Source organism: Phlebotomus argentipes, unplaced genomic scaffold, assembly GCF_947086385.1.
Source record: "Phlebotomus argentipes unplaced genomic scaffold, Phlebotomus argentipes genome assembly contig_2, whole genome shotgun sequence".
In the NCBI taxonomy this organism is placed as follows: Eukaryota; Metazoa; Arthropoda; class Insecta; order Diptera; family Psychodidae; genus Phlebotomus; species Phlebotomus argentipes.
The window spans coordinates 6,218,174-6,237,689 of NW_026776162.1; the positions used below are offsets into that span (position 1 = coordinate 6,218,174).

General features: G+C 43.2%; 7 protein-coding genes across 7 annotated transcripts; 1 reads left to right on the forward strand and 6 right to left on the reverse strand.

Annotated features, from left to right (window-relative positions):
• The first annotated feature begins 1,828 nt into the window (after nucleotides 1-1,828).
• Nucleotides 1,829-12,268, forward strand: LOC132264729 (glycogen [starch] synthase). The gene is made up of 5 exons (XM_059765025.1): nucleotides 1,829-2,179; nucleotides 9,713-10,974; nucleotides 11,041-11,126; nucleotides 11,184-11,290; nucleotides 11,349-12,268. The coding sequence occupies exons 2-5, from the start codon at nucleotides 9,713-9,715 to the stop codon at nucleotides 11,982-11,984; spliced, it is 2,091 nt and encodes a 696-aa protein (XP_059621008.1). The 5' UTR covers nucleotides 1,829-2,179; the 3' UTR covers nucleotides 11,985-12,268.
• Nucleotides 2,760-3,739, reverse strand: LOC132265203 (dehydrogenase/reductase SDR family member 4-like). The gene is made up of 4 exons (XM_059765780.1): nucleotides 3,668-3,739; nucleotides 3,201-3,603; nucleotides 2,996-3,130; nucleotides 2,760-2,930 (listed from the first exon to the last, which is right to left on the reverse strand). The coding sequence occupies exons 1-4, from the start codon at nucleotides 3,730-3,732 to the stop codon at nucleotides 2,760-2,762; spliced, it is 774 nt and encodes a 257-aa protein (XP_059621763.1). The 5' UTR covers nucleotides 3,733-3,739.
• Nucleotides 4,966-6,110, reverse strand: LOC132265204 (dehydrogenase/reductase SDR family member 4-like). The gene is made up of 5 exons (XM_059765781.1): nucleotides 6,102-6,110; nucleotides 5,877-5,932; nucleotides 5,410-5,812; nucleotides 5,202-5,336; nucleotides 4,966-5,136 (listed from the first exon to the last, which is right to left on the reverse strand). The coding sequence occupies exons 1-5, from the start codon at nucleotides 6,108-6,110 to the stop codon at nucleotides 4,966-4,968; spliced, it is 774 nt and encodes a 257-aa protein (XP_059621764.1).
• LOC132265205 (dehydrogenase/reductase SDR family member 4-like) lies at nucleotides 6,645-7,636 on the reverse strand. The gene is made up of 4 exons (XM_059765782.1): nucleotides 7,565-7,636; nucleotides 7,098-7,500; nucleotides 6,881-7,015; nucleotides 6,645-6,815 (listed from the first exon to the last, which is right to left on the reverse strand). The coding sequence occupies exons 1-4, from the start codon at nucleotides 7,627-7,629 to the stop codon at nucleotides 6,645-6,647; spliced, it is 774 nt and encodes a 257-aa protein (XP_059621765.1). The 5' UTR covers nucleotides 7,630-7,636.
• Nucleotides 8,333-9,317, reverse strand: LOC132265206 (dehydrogenase/reductase SDR family member 4-like). Its single transcript, XM_059765783.1, has 4 exons — nucleotides 9,253-9,317; nucleotides 8,786-9,188; nucleotides 8,569-8,703; nucleotides 8,333-8,503 (listed from the first exon to the last, which is right to left on the reverse strand). The coding sequence occupies exons 1-4, from the start codon at nucleotides 9,315-9,317 to the stop codon at nucleotides 8,333-8,335; spliced, it is 774 nt and encodes a 257-aa protein (XP_059621766.1).
• Nucleotides 12,269-12,749: 481 nt separating the features above from the next.
• LOC132265207 (uncharacterized) lies at nucleotides 12,750-14,166 on the reverse strand. The gene is made up of 3 exons (XM_059765785.1): nucleotides 14,106-14,166; nucleotides 12,976-14,043; nucleotides 12,750-12,916 (listed from the first exon to the last, which is right to left on the reverse strand). Exons 1-3 carry the CDS (start codon nucleotides 14,164-14,166, stop codon nucleotides 12,750-12,752), a joined length of 1,296 nt encoding a protein of 431 aa, XP_059621768.1.
• A 1,952-nt stretch (nucleotides 14,167-16,118) lies between these two features.
• On the reverse strand, nucleotides 16,119-17,810 carry LOC132265208 (uncharacterized). The gene is made up of 2 exons (XM_059765786.1): nucleotides 16,891-17,810; nucleotides 16,119-16,830 (listed from the first exon to the last, which is right to left on the reverse strand). Exons 1-2 carry the CDS (start codon nucleotides 17,808-17,810, stop codon nucleotides 16,119-16,121), a joined length of 1,632 nt encoding a protein of 543 aa, XP_059621769.1.
• Nucleotides 17,811-19,516: the final 1,706 nt, after the last annotated feature.

Consider the following 19,516-nt stretch of genomic DNA (forward strand, 5'->3'; position numbering starts at 1 on the left):
TTTTCCAGGAAAATTGTTCAAGTGTTTCGCTGTCGGAGAATTTTTATTTTTTTCAAGTTATTCCTCACTTGATATTCTCCTGGAACGATTGGTGATTAATTTCTTCGTCAGGAAGCATTAGAAAGAGGTGGTGTAAATTTTTGATAGTTATAATGACAGAATATCAATAAGGCAGAGATGTTTGAAGCAAAACTTCTCAGACAGAAGAGAAGAAAACTGAGAAAACTATGAAATTGTCAGGAAATTATAGCTTCTGATTGTTAATCAATTGGTTTTCCACCCTTTATCTATTCATATCTCTCAAAGTTCTTGTCTGATTCTTAAAATTAAGACAGATTCAGAATAATAACTTCATCACCTACAACTCTTTTGAACATGTCGAGGCAAGAAAATGACTTTCTGATGGTGTTAATGACCTTTGTGTGCAATAAATGTCTTTTTTACACACTTTGCAGTAAAGATCCACAAAAATATTCATATCAGCGCCATTTTTGGATGGATTTTCAAAATTAATGGCGTTTTGGAATCATAACTTCACAGCCTACAACTCTCTAGAACATCTGATTTCAGTCAGATTCAGTCCTCCTATGATTTGTAAGGCATTTTGCCATGAACAAAAACTGGGATAAACGTCTTCGTATTCATCTTGATGTGAAAATATTCATACTGCCTTAATTTTTCATCCGATTTTCAAGAAAAATAGCATTTTGAAAAGAGCAAAGAATGGCCTACAACTGTCTAGAACACATCAATTACGTAAGATCTCATCTTCACTTGATTTCGATGGGCATATTGCAAAATTCGTGGTTTTTCCCCACTTTTTTGCACATCTTTCGAAGACACTTCAGTGTCTTCTGAGATGCCCAGATAAGCCCTGCCAAGCATATGGTGGCTTGAAAAGTGTGGCATTGGGTGAAGAGTTTTGCGATCCGTTGGGATTGTTGGGGATGCGCCATTTGTGGCCAGTCTGTTGAAAATTTTAAGCGACAGACGCCGTCAGATGAGGCAATATTTCGGCATTAGTACGTGCGGAGTCAAGGTGGAAATGAATTGCAGTTGTTTGAGGGAGGAAAACTTTGCTTCTTCGCCAATTGCTGCTGGGCAAGATAGTGCGTGGGTGCCGAGAATTGGCGGACAATGATTCAGCCGCGATAATTTGTGCGGCTTCTCACGCGCGAAGGGCCTATAATTAAAATTGCTGTGGCACTTGGAGGGTGAAGGAGAGCGCAGGAAAAAAGCAACACACACCGGGAACCAATTAAAAACATAAATATTACCCTTGTAATTACACAGAGGGGTTGGGGTGACTTTTAATTAGGCACCACGACAGAGAGGTCATGGATGTAATTAATTGAACGGCCGATTCGCCGTCTACACCAATTTTGAATCGTTCGCAGCTAATTAATTGAACGACCAATTTATTTAAATACACTCTGGAGAGATGTCGAGGGATCTTTTGGCTCGCGCACGGCTGCCAGTGGCCGCGCACAGATGGCGCAGATGCGGTGGAGAGTTTTCCGGCGAAGTGCGCGTCTGCGATAGTTGTTGCGCGTATAGTACTATGTTTGAAGAATGTTTGCTGTCTCAGGAATTTCATTCATGCTTTCTCTCCCCCGAATTGTCTCTTTTCCTCCCCTTTGCCATTGACCGCTAAGCTCGCGAGAGCGCGCATTTGCGCGAGAGCCGCTCAATCGCAGCGTCTTATCGCGGCCACTCTCGCTCGGCATTCGTGTTATCACGTGTGGAGAAAAGAGCTGTGATAAGAGCGCGCGCGAGAGAGCCAGACGGAAAGTGTCTATATTGGTCTATATTTAAAGAGGCATTTCAGTGTCTCTGTTTTTCGTGGCTGTGCCAAAGAGAGTGAGAAGAAAGCCGCCCGAGAGAGAGAATCATGTCAAGAGCACCGAAACTGGTTTTTCTTGCCGAAGTTTCGCCTTCTCCCCAATCGCTTGTCAGTTCCTCGACGAGACATTTGCCGTGTGGCAGCTTTTCCCTCCGCCGTGCGCTCTCGAGTCTCTCCTCCCCGCGAAAAGGAGGTTTTCCCGCGGCGTGAAAGCATCCCAGATTGTGCGTGCGTGACCGACGTGAGCTGTAGCACTTTCCACGCACGTGTCCAGTGCCGGCGAACAGCGCCCCAGAGCCAAACCAGTTGCCGTGGAGTTTCTGTACGGGATTTAAGGTTAGTCAGTGACCTCTATTTGACTTTAAGCCGTCTCGGGGCATAAAAACATCGGAGAGACAATTCTCACATCACTCGCGGCGCCTTCGCGAGTGCATCGCAGTGTTGCAAAACAAATCATTAGTCTCCTTAGCGCACAAATAACAACATTCCCCCAACGCAATGCTAGAGCTTAATCAGATTTATAGTTGTTATGCTCTCGGCGATGCTTTTTGCCACATTGATAAGACGCGTGGGTAAATATTGAGTGGAAAATACGGAGCTTCAGGAAGTGAACTTGTGTACACTTTTCCTTATTTACTAGAATAACTAATCGTAGTGCATCAGTTGGCGTGAACTTTACGACAATCTGTTGATAGTGGAGTATTTTTGGTGTTGTGAAAAAATGACTGTGTTTATTTCATGCTGTAAAACAGCGCGCTCTTATGTGGGAAATGTATTTATGATCGTCGCTTTTTATCGATGAGAATATCATTTATGATATGATAGAATTTCTTGATATCTTGGAAGGGCGCAAGATCAATTGAATGCTGTTATACTTGACGATATATTTTATAAGACAATCAAATCTGAAGGTCCTTTACGCCCGACTTGGCATTTCTCCTGCCACAATCAGCGTTTCTCCTGTGATGTAACTGGCGTCGTCGGACAGAAAGAAAGCCGCAGGACCCGCGACTTCCTCCACAGTTCCCATTCTCTTCATAGGCATTTTGTAGTTGAAGACATCCTTAAACTCATCCGTAAGGGAGATCTAAAAATTTTTTTTTTAATAGCAATGACAAGATACTCATTTAAATGATTCATAAAGTCCTTAACCTTTGACATGAAGTTGGTATTTATCGGTCCAGAAGCCACGCAATTCACCCTGATTTTGTCCAGAGCCAAATTGTACGCAAATTCCTTAGCGAGACGTGAAAGTCCGAGCTTTGAAGTGCCGTAAAGACCAATTGTCTGTATAAAACAGATTTTGTCTGTATTTAAAATATGCTTCGTTCCAAAAAAATAACATTTTTCCACTCACGCCGGTTTCCATGAAAGCTGCAATGGACGAAATGTACAAAATACTTCCTCCTCCTTGTTTTCTCATCAGAGGAATGACTTCTTTGGTCATAAGAAATGAGCTTTTCATATTGATATTAAACGCTTTATCCCAGGCGCTTTCAGGACAATCAACAATGCTTCCAATGTAAGGATTAACACCAGCCATTGACACAAGAATATCAACTCCTCCGAACTTCTTCACAGCCTCACTTAAGAGATTTGCTCGTTCTTCAGCGTTTGACACGTGACACTTCACTCCGATAGCCTCGATGTCCTCTTTCCGAAGAGTTTCCACAGCTTTCTCCACATTTTCTTGCTTTCTCGAGCTCACGACGACCTTCGCTTTCTCTTGACCCAATCTTCGGGCAATCGCGAGGCCGATTCTTGAAGAAAAATTAAGGAACACTTGAGATTTTGGGGAATTTCCAACTCTTGAACTTCACTAACCCTTCCGTTGAAGCTGTCAAGACAGCGACTTTCCCAACAAATCTTGTTCCGTGAGTCTTCAGCATTGTTCCAGTGAAAAAATTAAACTGACTTGTAGCTAGGAATTGTCTTCATTTATATATCATTTTTGCCATAAAATATTTGATAATTCCGATGAGTGAAATAAAATTTTATAAGTCAATTGTGCAGCACTTTGAAAATTATAATTTTTATTAACATAATTTGCTCATTTAGGAGTTTCAGATTAAATTGAGCACAAAGTGTTCTTTTAATCTTTATGGTGAAAACACAGCATTTTGATCAGCAACCCAATCAGTGTCCCAAGCAACACGACGAGTTACAATTGCATGCTTTCCGACCGTCTAGAAGCCTTTCGCGTTTATACACCAAAGTTGAGAACAAGTAAGAAAAGGTGTCCAAAAATTGGTCGGTTCTGGGTAATGAAGCATATAAATGTCGGTCATATAGAATACTCATGCGACTCGATTCCGACCGGGAACTATCTTCCGGGATTTCCTCGAAATGCATTCAAGATGGTGGCGCTTCACGCGCGTCGAAGACTACGAATTTTTGACCACGGCCGCGACTCGAAAATGTACTACACAAACAGTCATATTTTCCGGTCTGGTCATTTGGTGTCACTTGGGATATCGTGTATTTCCACCCTGCTCGCTCAACATAGTCTAAAGATCTACAGAGACAAATTCTGCAGACTGTGTTGTGCAAGCAGGAAGGAAAAAACGCGATACGCATGCTGAAGAAAGAGATAAACCCGATCAATGGTTGCTAATCAAGATGCTGTATTTTCACCATTAACAATTGTGATTTAAGTATTACTGACACGTTTAAGATTACGGGCAATTTTACGAATACCATAAATTTATTTCTTACGCATGATAAAATGATAACGAATTTTTCCTGATATGTTTTCGTTGAATCATCATAATTCGGAAAATTACATAACTAGATGGATTTTTTCTCGCCATTTTGAAGAATCTTGCTTTAAACACTCTTTTTAGTAACAAAATATTCCTTTATTTAATTCTATAAGTATTAAACAACTTCTTTCTCTCGTACATAACGACGTAAGAAATTTCATTTTGTTAACCGTGCGTGTTTTATTACTGTTTTAAGTATAAAAAATTTAAAAAATAATACATACTTTTCAATATAAATTTATTCTGTCGTAATAATTGTTCCTGAATTTCTTGAAACACTGAATGAATTTATTAATAAAAAAATATTTCGTGAAAAACATAATTTTGGTAAAGGATTCAGCGTTTTTTTGTACTATTGAATTACGCGCGACTTGGCATTTCTCCTGCCACAATCAGCGTTTCTCCTGTGATGTAACTGGCGTCGTCGGACAGAAGGAAAGCCGCAGGACCTGCGACTTCCTCCACCGTTCCCATTCTCTTCATGGGCATTTTGTAGTTAAGAAATTCCTTGAATTCATCCGAAAGGCCGATCTAAAATTATTTTAAAAAAATGCAATGAGAAGATAAACATTCAAATTATCCTTAAAGACCCTTACTTTAGACATAAAGTTGGTGTCTATCGGCCCAGGAGCAACGCAATTCACTCTTATATTTTCCAGAGCCAAATTGTACGCAAAATCTTTAGCGAGTCGTGAAAGTCCGAGCTTTGAAGTGCCGTACGGCCCAAGAATCTATGAAGAATAAACTTTGCGTGTAGATAAAAAAGGGGTTTTTTCCAAAAAAAAAAATAACTTCTGTACTCACGACAGTTTCCACGAAAGCTATTACAGAAGATGTATACAGAATGCTTCCTCCTCCTCGTTTTCTCATCAATGGAATGACTTCTTTGGTCAAAAGAAATGAGCTTTTCAGGTTAACATCAAACGCTTTATCCCAGGCGCTTTCAGGACAATCAACAATGCTTCCAATGTAAGGATTAACGCCAGCCATTGACACAAGAATATCGACTCCTCCGAACTTCTTCACAGCCTCACTTAAAAGATTTGCTCGTTCTTCAGCGTTTGACACGTGACACTTCACTCCGATAGCCTCGATGTCCTCTTTCCGAAGAGTTTCCACAGCTTTCTCCACATTTTCTTGCTTTCTCGAGCTCACGACGACCTTCGCTTTCTCTTGACCCAATCTTCGGGCAATCGCGAGGCCGATTCTTGAAGAAAAATTAAGGAACACTTGAGATTTTGGGGAATTTCCAACTCTTGAACTTCACTAACCCTTCCGTTGAAGCTGTCAAGACAGCGACTTTCCCAACAAATCTTGTTCCGTGAGTCTTCAGTATTGTTCCAGTGAAAAAACTCAATTGAATTGTGGCGAGAAATCGTCTCTATTTATACTTGATCATGTTTTTCCAATAAAATACTTTATAATTCCGATGAGTGAAATAAAATTTTATAAGTCAATTGTATTGTATTTCGAAATCACCATTTTTATCAACATACTTCGCTCATTTTGGAGTTGCAGATTAAACTCGGACACGAAGTGCTCTTTTAATCTTTGACTATTGTGATTTAATTATTACTGACACGTTTAAGATTACGAGCAATTTTACGAATACCATAAATTTATTTCTTACACAAGATAAAATGATAACGAATTTTTCCTGATATGTTTTCGTTGAATCATTTTAATTTGGAAAATTACATAACTAGATGGATTTTTTTTCTCGCCATTTTGAAGAATCTTCTTTTAAACACTCTTTTTAGTAACCAAATTCCATTATTTTATTTTATAAGCATTAAACAACTTCTTTCTCTCGTACATAACGACGTAAGAAATTTCATTTTGTTAACCGTGCGTGTTTTTATTACTGTTTCGAGCATAAAAAATAATACATAGTTTTCAATATAAAATTTATTCTACCGTAACAATTATTCCTGAATTTCTTGAAACACTGAATGAATTTATTAATAAAAAAATATTTCGTGAAAAACATAATCTTGATAAAATTTCAAGGATTCAGCGTTTTTTTTGTAATGTAAAATTTACGCGCGACTTGGCATTTCTCCTGCCACAATCAGCGTTTCTCCTGTGATGTAACTGGCATCGTCGGACAGAAGGAAAGCCGCAGGACCTGCGATTTCCTCCACAGTTCCCATTCTCTTCATGGGCATTTTGTAGTTTAAGACATCCTTAAACTCATCCACAAGAGCGATCTAAAATAGTATTAAAAATGGTGAAGAATATATGATTGATAGGATTTATGTAAAGGTCCTTTTACGTTTGACATGAAGTTGGTATTTATCGGTCCTGAAGCCACGCAATTCACTCTGATATTTTCCAGAGCCAAATTGTACGCAAAATCTTTAGCGAGTCGTGAAAGTCCGAGCTTTGAAGTGCCGTACGGCCCAAGAACCTAAAAATAAATAAATTTTGTTTGTATTTAAAGAAAATGCTTGTTTCCAAATAAATATAACTTCTGTCGACGACGAACTTACGACAGTTTCCATGAAAGCTGCAATTGAAGACATGTACAAAATACTTCCTCCTCCTTGTTTTCTCATCAGAGGAATGACTTCTTTGGTCATAAGGAAGGAGCTTTTTAGATTGATATTAAACGCTTTATCCCAGGCGCTTTCAGGACAATCAACAATGCTTCCAATGTAAGGATTAACGCCAGCCATTGACACAAGAATATCGACTCCTCCGAACTTCTTCACAGCCTCACTTAAAAGATTTGCTCGTTCTTCAGCGTTTGACACGTGACACTTCACTCCGATAGCCTCGATGTCCTCTTTCCGAAGAGTTTCCACAGCTTTCTCCACATTTTCTTGCTTTCTCGAGCTCACGACGACCTTCGCTTTCTCTTGACCCAATCTTCGGGCAATCGCGAGGCCGATTCTTGAAGAAAAATTAAGGAACACTTGAGATTTTGGGGAATTTCCAACTCTTGAACTTCACTAACCCTTCCGTTGAAGCTGTCAAGACAGCGACTTTCCCAACAAATCTTGTTCCGTGAGTCTTCAGCATTGTTCCAGTGAAAAAACTCAATTGAATTGTGGCGAGAAATCGTCTCTATTTATACTTGATCATGTTTTTCCAATAAAATACTTTATAATTCCGATGAGTGAAATAAAATTTTATAAGTCAATTGTATTGTATTTCGAAATCACCATTTTTATCAACATACTTCGCTCATTTTGGAGTTGCAGATTAAACTCGGACACGAAGTGCTCTTTTAATCTTTGACTATTGTGATTTAATTATTACTGACACGTTTAAGATTACGGGCAATTTTACGAATACCATAAATTTATTTCTTACACAAGATAAAATGATAACGAATTTTTCCTGATATGTTTTCGTTGAATCATTTTAATTTGGAAAATTACATAACTAGATGGATTTTTTTTCTCGCCATTTTGAAGAATCTTCTTTTAAACACTCTTTTTAGTAACCAAATTCCATTATTTTATTTTATAAGCATTAAACAACTTCTTTCTCTCGTACATAACGACGTAAGAAATTTCATTTTGTTAACCGTGCGTGTTTTTATTACTGTTTCGAGCATAAAAAATAATACATAGTTTTCAATATAAAATTTATTCTACCGTAACAATTATTCCTGAATTTCTTGAAACACTGAATGAATTTATTAATAAAAAAATATTTCGTGAAAAACATAATCTTGATAAAATTTCAAGGATTCAGCGTTTTTTTTGTAATGTAAAATTTACGCGCGACTTGGCATTTCTCCTGCCACAATCAGCGTTTCTCCTGTGATGTAACTGGCATCGTCGGACAGAAGGAAAGCCGCAGGACCTGCGATTTCCTCCACAGTTCCCATTCTCTTCATGGGCATTTTGTAGTTTAAGACATCCTTAAACTCATCCACAAGAGCGATCTAAAATAGTATTAAAAATGGTGAAGAATATATGATTGATAGGATTTATGTAAAGGTCCTTTTACGTTTGACATGAAGTTGGTATTTATCGGTCCTGAAGCCACGCAATTCACTCTGATATTTTCCAGAGCCAAATTGTACGCAAAATCTTTAGCGAGTCGTGAAAGTCCGAGCTTTGAAGTGCCGTATGGCCCAAGAACCTAAAAATAAATAAATTTTGTTTGTATTTAAAGAAAATGCTTGTTTCCAAATAAATATAACTTCTGTCGACGACGAACTTACGACAGTTTCCATGAAAGCTGCAATTGAAGACATGTACAAAATACTTCCTCCTCCTTGTTTTCTCATCAGAGGAATGACTTCTTTGGTCATAAGGAAGGAGCTTTTTAGATTGATATTAAACGCTTTATCCCAGGCGCTTTCAGGACAATCAATAAGGCTTCCAACGTGAGGATTAACGCCAGCCATTGACACAAGAATATCGACTCCTCCGAACTTCTTCACAGCCTCACTTAAAAGATTTGCTCGTTCTTCAGCGTTTGACACGTGACACTTCACTCCGATAGCCTCGATGTCCTCTTTCCGAAGAGTTTCCACAGCTTTCTCCACATTTTCTTGCTTCCTCGAGCTCACGACGACCTTCGCTTTCTCTTGACCCAATCTTCGGGCAATCGCGAGGCCGATTCTTGAAGAAAAATTAAGGAACACTTGAGATTTTGGGGAATTTCCAACTCTTGAACTTCACTAACCCTTCCGTTGAAGCTGTCAAGACAGCGACTTTCCCAACAAATCTTGTTCCGTGAGTCTTCAGCATTGTTCCAGTGAAAAAACTCAATTGAATTGTGGCGAGAAATCGTCTCTATTTATACTCGATCATCTTTTTGCAATAAAAACCGTATCACTCCTATAAATGTAATGCGAGTTCATAAATTCATTGCGTAATACACGAATAATCTCAAGTGTATAGATTTGATTGTTGCTATCACGCGAATGTACTAAGTAAATAAAACGAATGGGAATTTGGCTCAGGTGTTCTGTAAATCAGCGTCACTTTTTATAATCATAAGTCCAATCAAATGTCATTCATACTGTATAATATCAATGAATTTCTTATCGTAGATATAAATTCTCGCAATTCTTGTGATTGTAAAACTTGATTTGAGGTCATTTTAAAGCCCTTCATGCAATTTTTTGCCTTGTTCTCCGCAGATGATGCGTCGATTCTCGCGCGTGGAGTCCGCCGGCGATCTGCTGGGCTACCTCGATCGCGGCCACTCCGCCAACCGGGAGAACCGCTGGACGTTCGAGGTGGCGTGGGAGGCGGCGAACAAGGTGGGCGGCATCTACACGGTGATCCGCTCCAAGGCGTACGTGTCCACTGAGGAGCTGGGCGATCAGTATTGCCTCATCGGGCCGTACAAGGACGCGTGCGCGCGCACGGAGGTGGAGGAGTACGAGTTCCCGCGCGGCAATCCCTACGAGGCCGCCGTGAACGCCGTGCGCGCCATGGGCTTCAAGGTGCACACGGGCCGCTGGCTGGTGGACGGCGCGCCGCAGATCATCCTGTTCGAGATCGGCAGCGCCGCGTGGCGCATGGACGAGTTCAAGGGCGAGCTGTGGAACGCCACGGCGATCGGAGTGCCTCATCTGGACATCGAGTGCAACGACGCCATCATCCTGGGCTACATGGTGGCCACGTTCCTGCGCGAGTTCAAGGACAGCGTGGAGCAGTACTCGCGCGAGAACGACCTCGGTCCGGCGCGCATCGTGAGTCACTTCCACGAGTGGCAGGCCGGCGTGGGTCTGATTGCGCTGCGCACGCGGAAAGTGGACGTCGCCACGGTGTTCACGACGCACGCGACGCTCCTCGGGCGCTATCTGTGTGCTGGCAACACGGACTTCTACAACAACCTGGACAAGTTCTCCGTGGACGAGGAGGCGGGCAAGAGGCAGATCTACCACAGATACTGCCTCGAGCGCGCCGCGTCGCATCTCAGCCACATCTTCACCACCGTGTCCGAGATCACGGGCTACGAGGCGGAGCACCTACTGAAGCGCAAGCCCGACATCATCACACCCAATGGCCTGAACGTGAAGAAGTTCTCCGCCATCCATGAGTTCCAGAATCTTCACGCCATGGCCAAGGAGAAGATCCATGATTTCGTGCGCGGCCATTTTTACGGCCACTTCGACTTCAATCTCGACAAGACGCTGTACTTCTTCATCGCCGGCCGCTATGAGTTCTCCAACAAGGGCGCGGACATCTTCATCGAGGCGCTGGCGCGATTGAATCACTATCTCAAGAATCAGATGCCCGACGTCACCGTTGTGGCCTTCCTCATCTTTCCCGCCAAAACCAACAACTTCAACGTCGAGAGCTTGCGCGGCCACGCCGTGACCAAGTCTCTCAGGGACACGCTGCAGACCATCCAGCAGCAGATCGGGAAGAGGATGTACGAGACGTGCCTGACGTAAGTATGAATAATCAGAAGGTTAATGGTCTGGAATCTATGGCTGATTGTGTTCTTCGCTTTCAGAGGACGTTTGCCGGAATCGTCAGACATTCTCATGAAGGATGACATCGTGAAGATCAAGCGCTGTCTCTACGCTCTGCAGCGCGATGGTATGATTGAGTCCAAATGTCTGATACTCTCATTCTGAAAACCGTGTCACCTTTCAGGTATGCCCCCGATAACAACGCACAACGTTGTGGATGATTGGAACGATGCCGTCCTCAATGCTATCAGGCGTTGCAATCTCTTCAACACGACCGGCGAGAGAGTGAAAGTGAGTATAATGATTGCCCTTATCGCTTATCGCACTCTCACCGCGTCTCGCCTTGCAGGTCGTTTTCCATCCGGAGTTCCTGAACTCCACCAATCCTCTGTTCGGTCTGGACTACGAGGACTTCGTGCGCGGCTGCCACTTGGGCGTCTTCCCGTCGTACTACGAGCCGTGGGGCTATACGCCGGCCGAGTGCACGGTGATGGGCATTCCCAGTGTCACGACGAATCTCTCCGGCTTCGGCTGCTTCATGCAGGAGCACATCGCCGACCCGAAATCCTACGGCATCTACATTGTGGATCGGCGGTTTATCAGCTTGGAGGGCAGCGTTCAGCAGCTGTCCAGCTTCATGCTGGACTTCTGCAAGCTAAACCGCCGCCAGAGGATCATTCAGCGGAATCGGACTGAGCGCCTCAGTGAGCTGCTGGACTGGAGAAATCTCGGCATCTACTATCGCCAGGCGCGAGTGAAGGCGCTCCAGACCGTCTATCCGGACTACGTGGACGAGGGTCCTGAGTATCTGGAGCATCGTGCCAACTTCAGCTATCCCAGACCACTCAGCGCGCCGCCCAGTCCCAGCTCGTCCCGCAGATCCACACCCGCGCCCTCGACTCACGGCTCGGGCGACGAGGACGAGGACTCTGTGGACGATGAGCTGGAGCTGCAGGAGTTGGGCATCAGCCGGAATGACGATTAGAAGGTGCTTCCGGGTCGCGCGCCAAGAAAGAGAGTGGAATTTTAATTAGACAAAACCTTGTGATTAGGACCACGTTTTTTTTAGATGATACTTCTTCCTCTCGTTGCCATACTACTCAATAAGATCAAGAAAAAAACACCATGTCTGCCAGAATTCCCCTAAGCATAGTATAAGTAATAAGCTACGAGGTTGCTTCTTTTTGCAGTGAAACTGTACTTTTGGTTGTGTGTATTGAGGTTCCACAAGAAAGAGTGAAATACAGACAACAGCTTTATTCATTGAGAGTCTTTCGCGTTGTTTCAATTCCTAAGCCACGTGCAAACGCTGGTTTTATTTACTCTTCGTTGATAACGACTTCACTGGGTATCAATTAATATACATTGTGATACACTATCGTTACAGCCAGCATCTCAATTATGTCTCTTATCTCAAGTCTTCCGTCGCCAATGTTAATGCTGGCATTGAAATTTTTTTGTGAAGATTAAGGTTCTCAACAAGTGGTTTCTCCTTCTCGCATACACTCTAGATTATAACGTCAAAGTAAGAGGCATTCTGTAATCTTTCTTGCATTCTTTATTGAATTTTGGCGATACGGTTGGGAAAGCTGATAAAGAGAGCATGCAAAAATGTTGAAATTCATACACTATTTAGGCTGGGCAGCGAGTGTAGCATTTTATAATTAGAACATCATATCTCTCTCGTCAACCCGTTGATACAGTGCTCAGAGAGGTCACGGGCTCCGTTGAGATACGGCGAAGAGGCACGTCAGTCACAGTACTCTCCATCGAGGCATCCGTAGCTGGAAGAGCAGAATTCACCGCCGTACTCGTTGCAGTAGGACTCCTGATTCATGTATCCGCAATCACTGGATTGGCACTCGTACGCCGAGCAGTATTGCGGACAGTAGCCGTGACCGTAGCAACCGGAGCAGTCTGGAAGAGGCGCAAGGTAGGTTAGGAGCACCGAAGGTGGCAGGGAAGGGCAAACCTACCGTGCTGCATGCGATAGTTGCAGCCTCTGCAGGGACGCGATCTCCTGGGTGGAACGACCACAATGGGTGGGCGATAGATTGGGCGTCTGGGTCTCAGGTAGATTTGAGGCCTGACGCACATGCTCGAGCAAACCTCCTTCTTCCTGTGGAAGCACCCCCAGGAGCCGCCCTCCATGGTCTTGCACATCCTGGGCGACATCACAGTGCAGCACTTCTCCGGGGCAGGAGCTTGTGTGACATATGTAACTGTTGACACACCACCTCCTCCTTCGCCACCTCCTGAGGAACTCACATTGTATTCTCCGCTTGATGTGAGATAGACCGTGACGTGGCTGGAGCTGTTCGCGTTGACATTAGTGGTGACATTAACGGGATTGTGGTTGTTGATCCAGTTGCTAATGTGGTTGGTTCCATGCGTTGTTCCACCGCAACAGTCTCCCGAAGGGTTATTTGTGCAATTGTTGACAGTCGTGCCACCAACGCACGTCAATCGGATGCACTGCCCCGAAGGTGTCATCTGGGTACCAGGTGGGCAGTCAATAGTTGGGGGTTTAGTGATTATTTTGGCATTTTCCCACACGCATTCTCCATTCTTGAGTATAAATCCAGGGTAACACTTTTGATAAGGGAGAGTCGGGGGAGAAACCTGTATATAGATGCACTTGCCGTTCTTTAGGACGAAGCCAGTAGGACACTCCAGTCTTGGGTGTATTGGATTGAGAGGCGGCACTGGAGTGACGGGAGGTTTGGGTGTTATCACTGGTGGAGTAGTAGGAAAAACTGGATGAATGGGAGGAGCAACTGATTGAGTGGGAACCACGCAACAAGGATTAGACATTTGGCTAACACCGCAATAAACTGGGTTCGGTGCAGTCTGGCAAGGACTAGTCGGAGTAGTTTGATATGGATAGCACAAATTATTCGCATAATAATAATTTGCAGGACAAGTTGGAGTAGTTATCTGGCATTGTGCCCCGTTCCAGACATAACCATACGGACAGGTTGGCGGAGAAACTGGCGGAGAAACTGTCGGAGGAACTGGCGGATTTTCTGGGTAACAAAGACTTCCTAAAAAAAATACAAATACAATTGACGCACATCCCCAAATTTAGGTAAGAGCGATTACAAACTTGCGGGTGATCCACGGAAGGATAAGCGAGAGTGTGTACAACTGACAGCTGGTTGAGCCATGAAACGCGACTGATCCCTCGATGAATCGAAGGTTCAACCGATATTTACATTTACATATATTCGATCACAGCGGGTACATTTATCACAGCCTCATTTGCGGCCATCGCCGTCTTAGTGTTGTTGACCAACCTCTAGGACAAAACGATATTTATGGGGTTCCCAACGGCAGCGCACTCAAAATGGCGGATCTCTTGCGAATGATTTCGTGGGCTCTCAAAATCGTTAAATTCTTCCGCAAATCTTTCATTTTCGGAGCGGAACACGAAGCAAAAGTGGCGCTAATGTCGACAAAGAAGAATAACTCTTGTGTTTAGCGCCAGTTCAGCTACGAATTATCGCTGATCTGAGCTTTCACACACTTCAAGCTTATCCACAGAGGACTGATCCCAGTTCCCGTCGATTCGAGGGTAACTCGTAAGTCTGTAATCGCTCTAACACAGCCTTCTTACCACTTAGATAATATCCAGGTGAACAAACATAGTTCGGATCCGTGGTCATTGGTTGATTTGTTTCTGGAACACACATATTGCCTTGCAAAATGTATCCAGCGGAACAATAGCTAATAATTGGACTCTTCTGCGTTGACACGTCAGTTTTGATGCACTGATTGTTTTGCAAATAGAAACCCTCAGCGCATGTTATCGTTGGCGGAACTTCGACTTGTGTACAAGTACTCGTATTGCCCGTATTACCCACACAAGGTGGACTAGTATAAACGGTTGCTGAGGAAATAGAAATGATGTAGTGAAGGAAAAGGGATGAAAAATGGCCAAATCTCACTTTGTGTGTTAGGATTTGCAGGAGACACCAAGTTGCTGACTTGATTTTCGGCGCTAGACACTCCCAAGATGGCACAGAATATTGCACAAGACCAGAGAACTTTCATCACTCCACCACAAGCCATGTTTGAGGCTTTGAAGGGAAGATTTGGGTGACTGTTCACAATCCCGTCCGCAGTGAGACTGAATTCCACTTTTGCCCAAAACAGTGAATCTTCACTAAAATTGTCAGATAATCCACAAAATGGTATCACGCAGAGGTCAAGATCGGTTTGAAAGTATCACAAAAAAGTTCATTTAGATTTCTCTTCTGCCTTTGAGCTGAATCTAAAAAATTGGCATAATTATTTTTTTTTATGAAAACGTGTTGTGATATGATTTTTTTTTGAAACTCCATGTTTGGGAAATTGAAATGAGGAAACTGTGTTTCTCAGTTCTTCGTAGAATTCCTGCGCTGTTCCTCAAAGCGTGATCAGCAAATTTACTGATAAATCCAACAGGCTTATCTTAGCTTTAACTGCTTCACACAGATTTGAGCCTCAAATTTTTCGCAAGGAAAAAAAGTCACTTGCGCAATTTGAGAAAGTCATATTTTGCAAATTCTCTAAATACACACGTTATCTGCGGAGGTCAGTGAAACCATGAGGGTTAATTTTGCATAAGTCACTCGCGAAAAGAGATAAGCGACAAGCCTTAATCGTCTGGTTAGACTTTTTGCAGCTATAGTTCTCTCCTAATAGATTCCGAATAGAAAAAAGTTACGCAATAGTTTGTTTTCATATTTTTTTTAATAGTTCGTTGAACTCCGTCTACAAATTACGCTTACGCATCTCACAACACATAACACGATGAAAATCTTGTATTGAATACAAAAGTTGTGAATGTTTCAAACACTGCTAAAATATATGTTAATCATATTAATTTTGTTACATAATAACTCCATATTCAGCACAAAGTCACAAGAAATTGATAAAATTTGTAATTATAGACAATTCCTGGAATTTGCGTAATTGCACGTTATCAACGAAAAATTTTTCCCAACCAAAAGACGACGGTTTATTTTAGAAGTTGGATTTTATTGTAAGGTTCTTGAACTTGCAAAAAATGTGTCTCCTTCAATTTCTTCTAAATTTAGGCTTATTTCTTTGTCTCTGCTTGAAGGAAACATCGCATCTAGCTCAGGTAGTCATCGTAGTTCTCAACTACGTAGTTTTCGTGTTCACCAGACGTGTCCTCGTCCTCTGCCCAGGGGATGTTTGAATTGGTCTGCTCCTTCTGCTTGATGTGGTGCGAATGCATGCGCCTGGGCGACTGATGGGCGTAGTGATAGTAGTAGGGATCGAAGTCGTGTCGTCTGCGATGGAACAACCTCTCTTCGTCGTCCTCCGAGTAGTACGGATACTTGGACATGGGTCTCGAGGCGTAAGGATTGTTATTCAGGTCGTTGAACGTGCAATTGCGAATCGTCACGGTGTTGTCGTCTCCGATGACTTTGCACTTCTGCACGGGCATGTCGAAGTCGTCCTCCTTGAAGTCAGTCTCGTTCAAGGGCACAGAAATGAAGCCATCATCCTCGGATTCCGGGAAGAAGTCTTCCGGCTCGGAGTCCGGCCAAACTGGAGGTCTGAAGTGTGGTCTGCGCGGGACATGATGATAGGGTCCGAATCCCCAGGCGGGATCAATGTACTCGTGACCGTAGCAGCCGGGGCCGCAATCCAGATCGTATCCGTCGTAGCATGTTCCGGTGAGGAAGCAAGGAGGCTCATGGTAGTAATACGGCCTGAGAACGGGTCCTCGGCGGTACATTTGACCGTATTCGAAGCCGTCATCGTAGCATCCGTGGCACTGAGGAGCGTGACCTTCGTAGTAGTTATCGAAGCCGTACCTAAAAGTCAGGTTGCAGAGTTAGAATGCGATATAATTCGAAGCGTTTGCACACAATTACCCGTAGTGTTCGTAGCATCCGTCGCAGAAGGATTCACGCCGACCTCCGCAGGTCACATAAGGCCACTGATGATGGTGGACACACCTAGGCTTAGGCTGAGGCACGTAGGCCACCCTTTCCTCGCAAGATCCTTCTTCGGAGCATCTTCTTCGCGGCACAGCGTGGATGACCTTCGAATTGCACTGTTGGCCGCAGGTTCGCCGGCGCTTGTGGTGGCATCGGTATCCCTGGGACGAGGCATGGCAGGATTTGGGACGCACAGAGATGCAGCAATCGCCCTTCTTCGAGTATCCCAAGCCGTACTTTCCGCCCGTTCGGGAGGTGTTCGTGTAGATGTGGATGTTGTTCACGTGCGTGGCGTTGACGTTGGTCGGCACGTTGACGACATTTGTGTTGTTGATGTAGTTGTTGAGCTTGATGACGGTCGTTATGTTCCTTCCGGGCGTCATGAGTGTGTCAATGCGATTGTCTGCTCCGTTTTGTCCTTGAATCACCACGGATTTGTACTCATTCGAGCAGTAATGTTGGCATCCAACTTGGCAGTTGACGTCGCCATTGCAGGCGGTCACGCAGTTGTTGTACTGCGGTGGACAAGCGGTGTTCGCTTGGCTAGACGTTGGACACAAAGGGCACAAATTCATGCAGGAATAGTTGTTCTGGCAGCCAGCCACGCATATGTTGTGGGCGTCGCAGTTCGTGGGCAGACTGGGCAAGACTGGCTGTTGCAGATACGGACAGACAGCTTGTCGCTTCTTTCGGCGCTCCTTCAGCTCCTCCACACACTTCTTGTACTTCTCATACTGAGTCTCTTCGCACTTCTCCTCATTCTCCTCGACTTCTTTGCACAGCTCGGGCGGGGCCGCTTTAATTAGGGCCAACAGAGTTGCCGCTATCACTAATCCTACCACCAAAAAACGCATCTACGGAATGATGAAGGGGAAGATAGTCAGTTATCGGCATATCAATCAATTAATGTGCATAAATTATCTCATTTGGCCATCGTGATACGATTATAAGCCCCCGAGACTAAGTGGGTCAGACTCGTCAAGGTGTGCTGCCAATGGAGGAAGTGACAAGAGCCGAACAGGCTAGAGAAATCTATCAATCGTTCGCAATTTTATTGGGCTGGTCATTGAATTTATCTACAACTCCACCCGCGATAACGCATTGTAACGAGAAAATCTAATTACTGATTGATCAGTGGTAGACATAATTTCTGGTCTTGTGTTCAACCATGTTGAACATGTTGAAGGACAAATCGTACAATCATTCCATGCTACAGGAATATTTAGGGACAGAAGGCAGAAAGGAGTCTGCATAATTTGCTGATGGCGATGATAAGGAACGTGATGAATTGATTGTGAGATCATCGACAATTAGTTTCCATGGGAATGATTGGAGTGAGTTTTCTGTGGTTACGGATAAAATTGCTGTAGCTGGGCGTACCGACTTATCAGCATACCGATGAATTTTCCCTGATAAACATTACGCAACGCACTTTGGCATATTTCAAGACGAGAAGAATGATCTCGAATTTTCCACTAAATGAACTACTTGGAAGGTCTTTGGGAGTCAGGATTGGGGCTAATTGGATCCTTGAAGTTCATGGATAGTTTTGAATTTAACCAAGCTTAACGAAACGCTGGGTTTTTTCCGTATCCTCTGTCGCTGATATCCTTTTGCACGATTGCACGAGTTGTCGTAATATTGCAAATAGTTTAAAATAATGTCTTTGTCACTTTCTCAGAGCCACTATTCGAGGAAATATCTTACCTTTGCGAATGACACGAACAGACTGTTTCGCCACTACTGAACTTGGCTCAATAAAGATTCTTTTTCCCAAAAGATAAGGGCACCCTTCAGTGTGGTGCGTACGCAGGTGCGTAAAACCTTCCGCACAGATATGATTTTTGCCAATTTTCAGTTCACTCAAACACACAATAATAGTTGTTAATACTGTGTGAATATAATATTAAATATTTTCTATAAATATTGCAAAAATTCACACTTAATTATACAATTTTCTTTCCGCACGTTTGCCAAAGGTTTGAACATGTTAAGTTCTTCGCACACGCATGAAGTTCGGCATGATAAAGCTGTGAGCAATTTGTTATCATAGGTGTAGGAGAATATGAAGAACAACACACTCTTTCATCAGGTACTTAAAATAGACTTTTGTATTAATAAATCAATAAATCCTGTGCGGACTCAAAATCTTGGAATTCCAAAAGACTGCGTTACACCGCATATCGACGTGTGAGGTTAAATTAATCCCTTTGACCTTCCAATGAAACACCCAAAATATCACGCTTAATAACTTCCCCATTCGCATGTTTTGGTTGAGATCACGTATGTTTGCTCTTCTTGTAGTTCATACAAGAGTTTCCGTAATGATTACGCCGTTGAACAATGTTGTATGACAATCGCCTGTCCATTTTCACCAACATTATCTGACCCATATACACATTTTTAGCTCCAAAATCGATGTGAGATTGCGTTATCTCATCAAATATCGCATAACTCTGACTAATTAGAAATTTCGCGAATTTGTCTTTATAGCTTAATTGAAATTTCTTTGTCGGCACAGAAGAAAGCATTACAATTTTACAGTATTTGCAAGGCAAAA

Excerpts from the sequence above, each read along its gene's own strand:
- LOC132265203 (XM_059765780.1), bottom strand. The coding sequence starts at position 3,732 with ATGCTGAAGACTCACGGAACAAGATTTGTTGGGAAAGTCGCTGTCTTG. Across the intron at positions 3,604-3,667 it reads TTGACAGCTTCAACGGAAGG|AATCGGCCTCGCGATTGCCC; the intron begins GTTAGTGAAGTT and ends TTTTTCTTCAAG. Across the intron at positions 3,131-3,200 it reads CAGCTTTCATGGAAACCGGC|ACAATTGGTCTTTACGGCAC; the intron begins GTGAGTGGAAAA and ends TGTTTTATACAG.
- LOC132265204 (XM_059765781.1), bottom strand. Across the intron at positions 5,813-5,876 it reads TTGACAGCTTCAACGGAAGG|AATCGGCCTCGCGATTGCCC; the intron begins GTTAGTGAAGTT and ends TTTTTCTTCAAG. Across the intron at positions 5,337-5,409 it reads TAGCTTTCGTGGAAACTGTC|ATTCTTGGGCCGTACGGCAC; the intron begins GTGAGTACAGAA and ends TATTCTTCATAG.
- LOC132265205 (XM_059765782.1), bottom strand. The coding sequence starts at position 7,629 with ATGCTGAAGACTCACGGAACAAGATTTGTTGGGAAAGTCGCTGTCTTG. Across the intron at positions 7,016-7,097 it reads CAGCTTTCATGGAAACTGTC|GTTCTTGGGCCGTACGGCAC; the intron begins GTAAGTTCGTCG and ends ATTTATTTTTAG. Across the intron at positions 6,816-6,880 it reads ATACCAACTTCATGTCAAAC|ATCGCTCTTGTGGATGAGTT; the intron begins GTAAAAGGACCT and ends ATACTATTTTAG.
- LOC132265206 (XM_059765783.1), bottom strand. The coding sequence starts at position 9,317 with ATGCTGAAGACTCACGGAACAAGATTTGTTGGGAAAGTCGCTGTCTTG. Across the intron at positions 8,704-8,785 it reads CAGCTTTCATGGAAACTGTC|GTTCTTGGGCCATACGGCAC; the intron begins GTAAGTTCGTCG and ends ATTTATTTTTAG. Across the intron at positions 8,504-8,568 it reads ATACCAACTTCATGTCAAAC|ATCGCTCTTGTGGATGAGTT; the intron begins GTAAAAGGACCT and ends ATACTATTTTAG.
- LOC132264729 (XM_059765025.1), top strand. The coding sequence starts at position 9,713 with ATGATGCGTCGATTCTCGCGCGTGGAGTCCGCCGGCGATCTGCTGGGC. Across the intron at positions 10,975-11,040 it reads ATGTACGAGACGTGCCTGAC|AGGACGTTTGCCGGAATCGT; the intron begins GTAAGTATGAAT and ends CTTCGCTTTCAG. Across the intron at positions 11,291-11,348 it reads CGACCGGCGAGAGAGTGAAA|GTCGTTTTCCATCCGGAGTT; the intron begins GTGAGTATAATG and ends CTCGCCTTGCAG.
- LOC132265207 (XM_059765785.1), bottom strand. The coding sequence starts at position 14,166 with ATGGCTCAACCAGCTGTCAGTTGTACACACTCTCGCTTATCCTTCCGT. Across the intron at positions 14,044-14,105 it reads CTTCCGTGGATCACCCGCAA|GAAGTCTTTGTTACCCAGAA; the intron begins GTTTGTAATCGC and ends TATTTTTTTTAG. Across the intron at positions 12,917-12,975 it reads CAACTATCGCATGCAGCACG|ACTGCTCCGGTTGCTACGGT; the intron begins GTAGGTTTGCCC and ends CGCCTCTTCCAG.
- LOC132265208 (XM_059765786.1), bottom strand. The coding sequence starts at position 17,810 with ATGCGTTTTTTGGTGGTAGGATTAGTGATAGCGGCAACTCTGTTGGCC. Across the intron at positions 16,831-16,890 it reads GGATGCTACGAACACTACGG|GTACGGCTTCGATAACTACT; the intron begins GTAATTGTGTGC and ends CCTGACTTTTAG.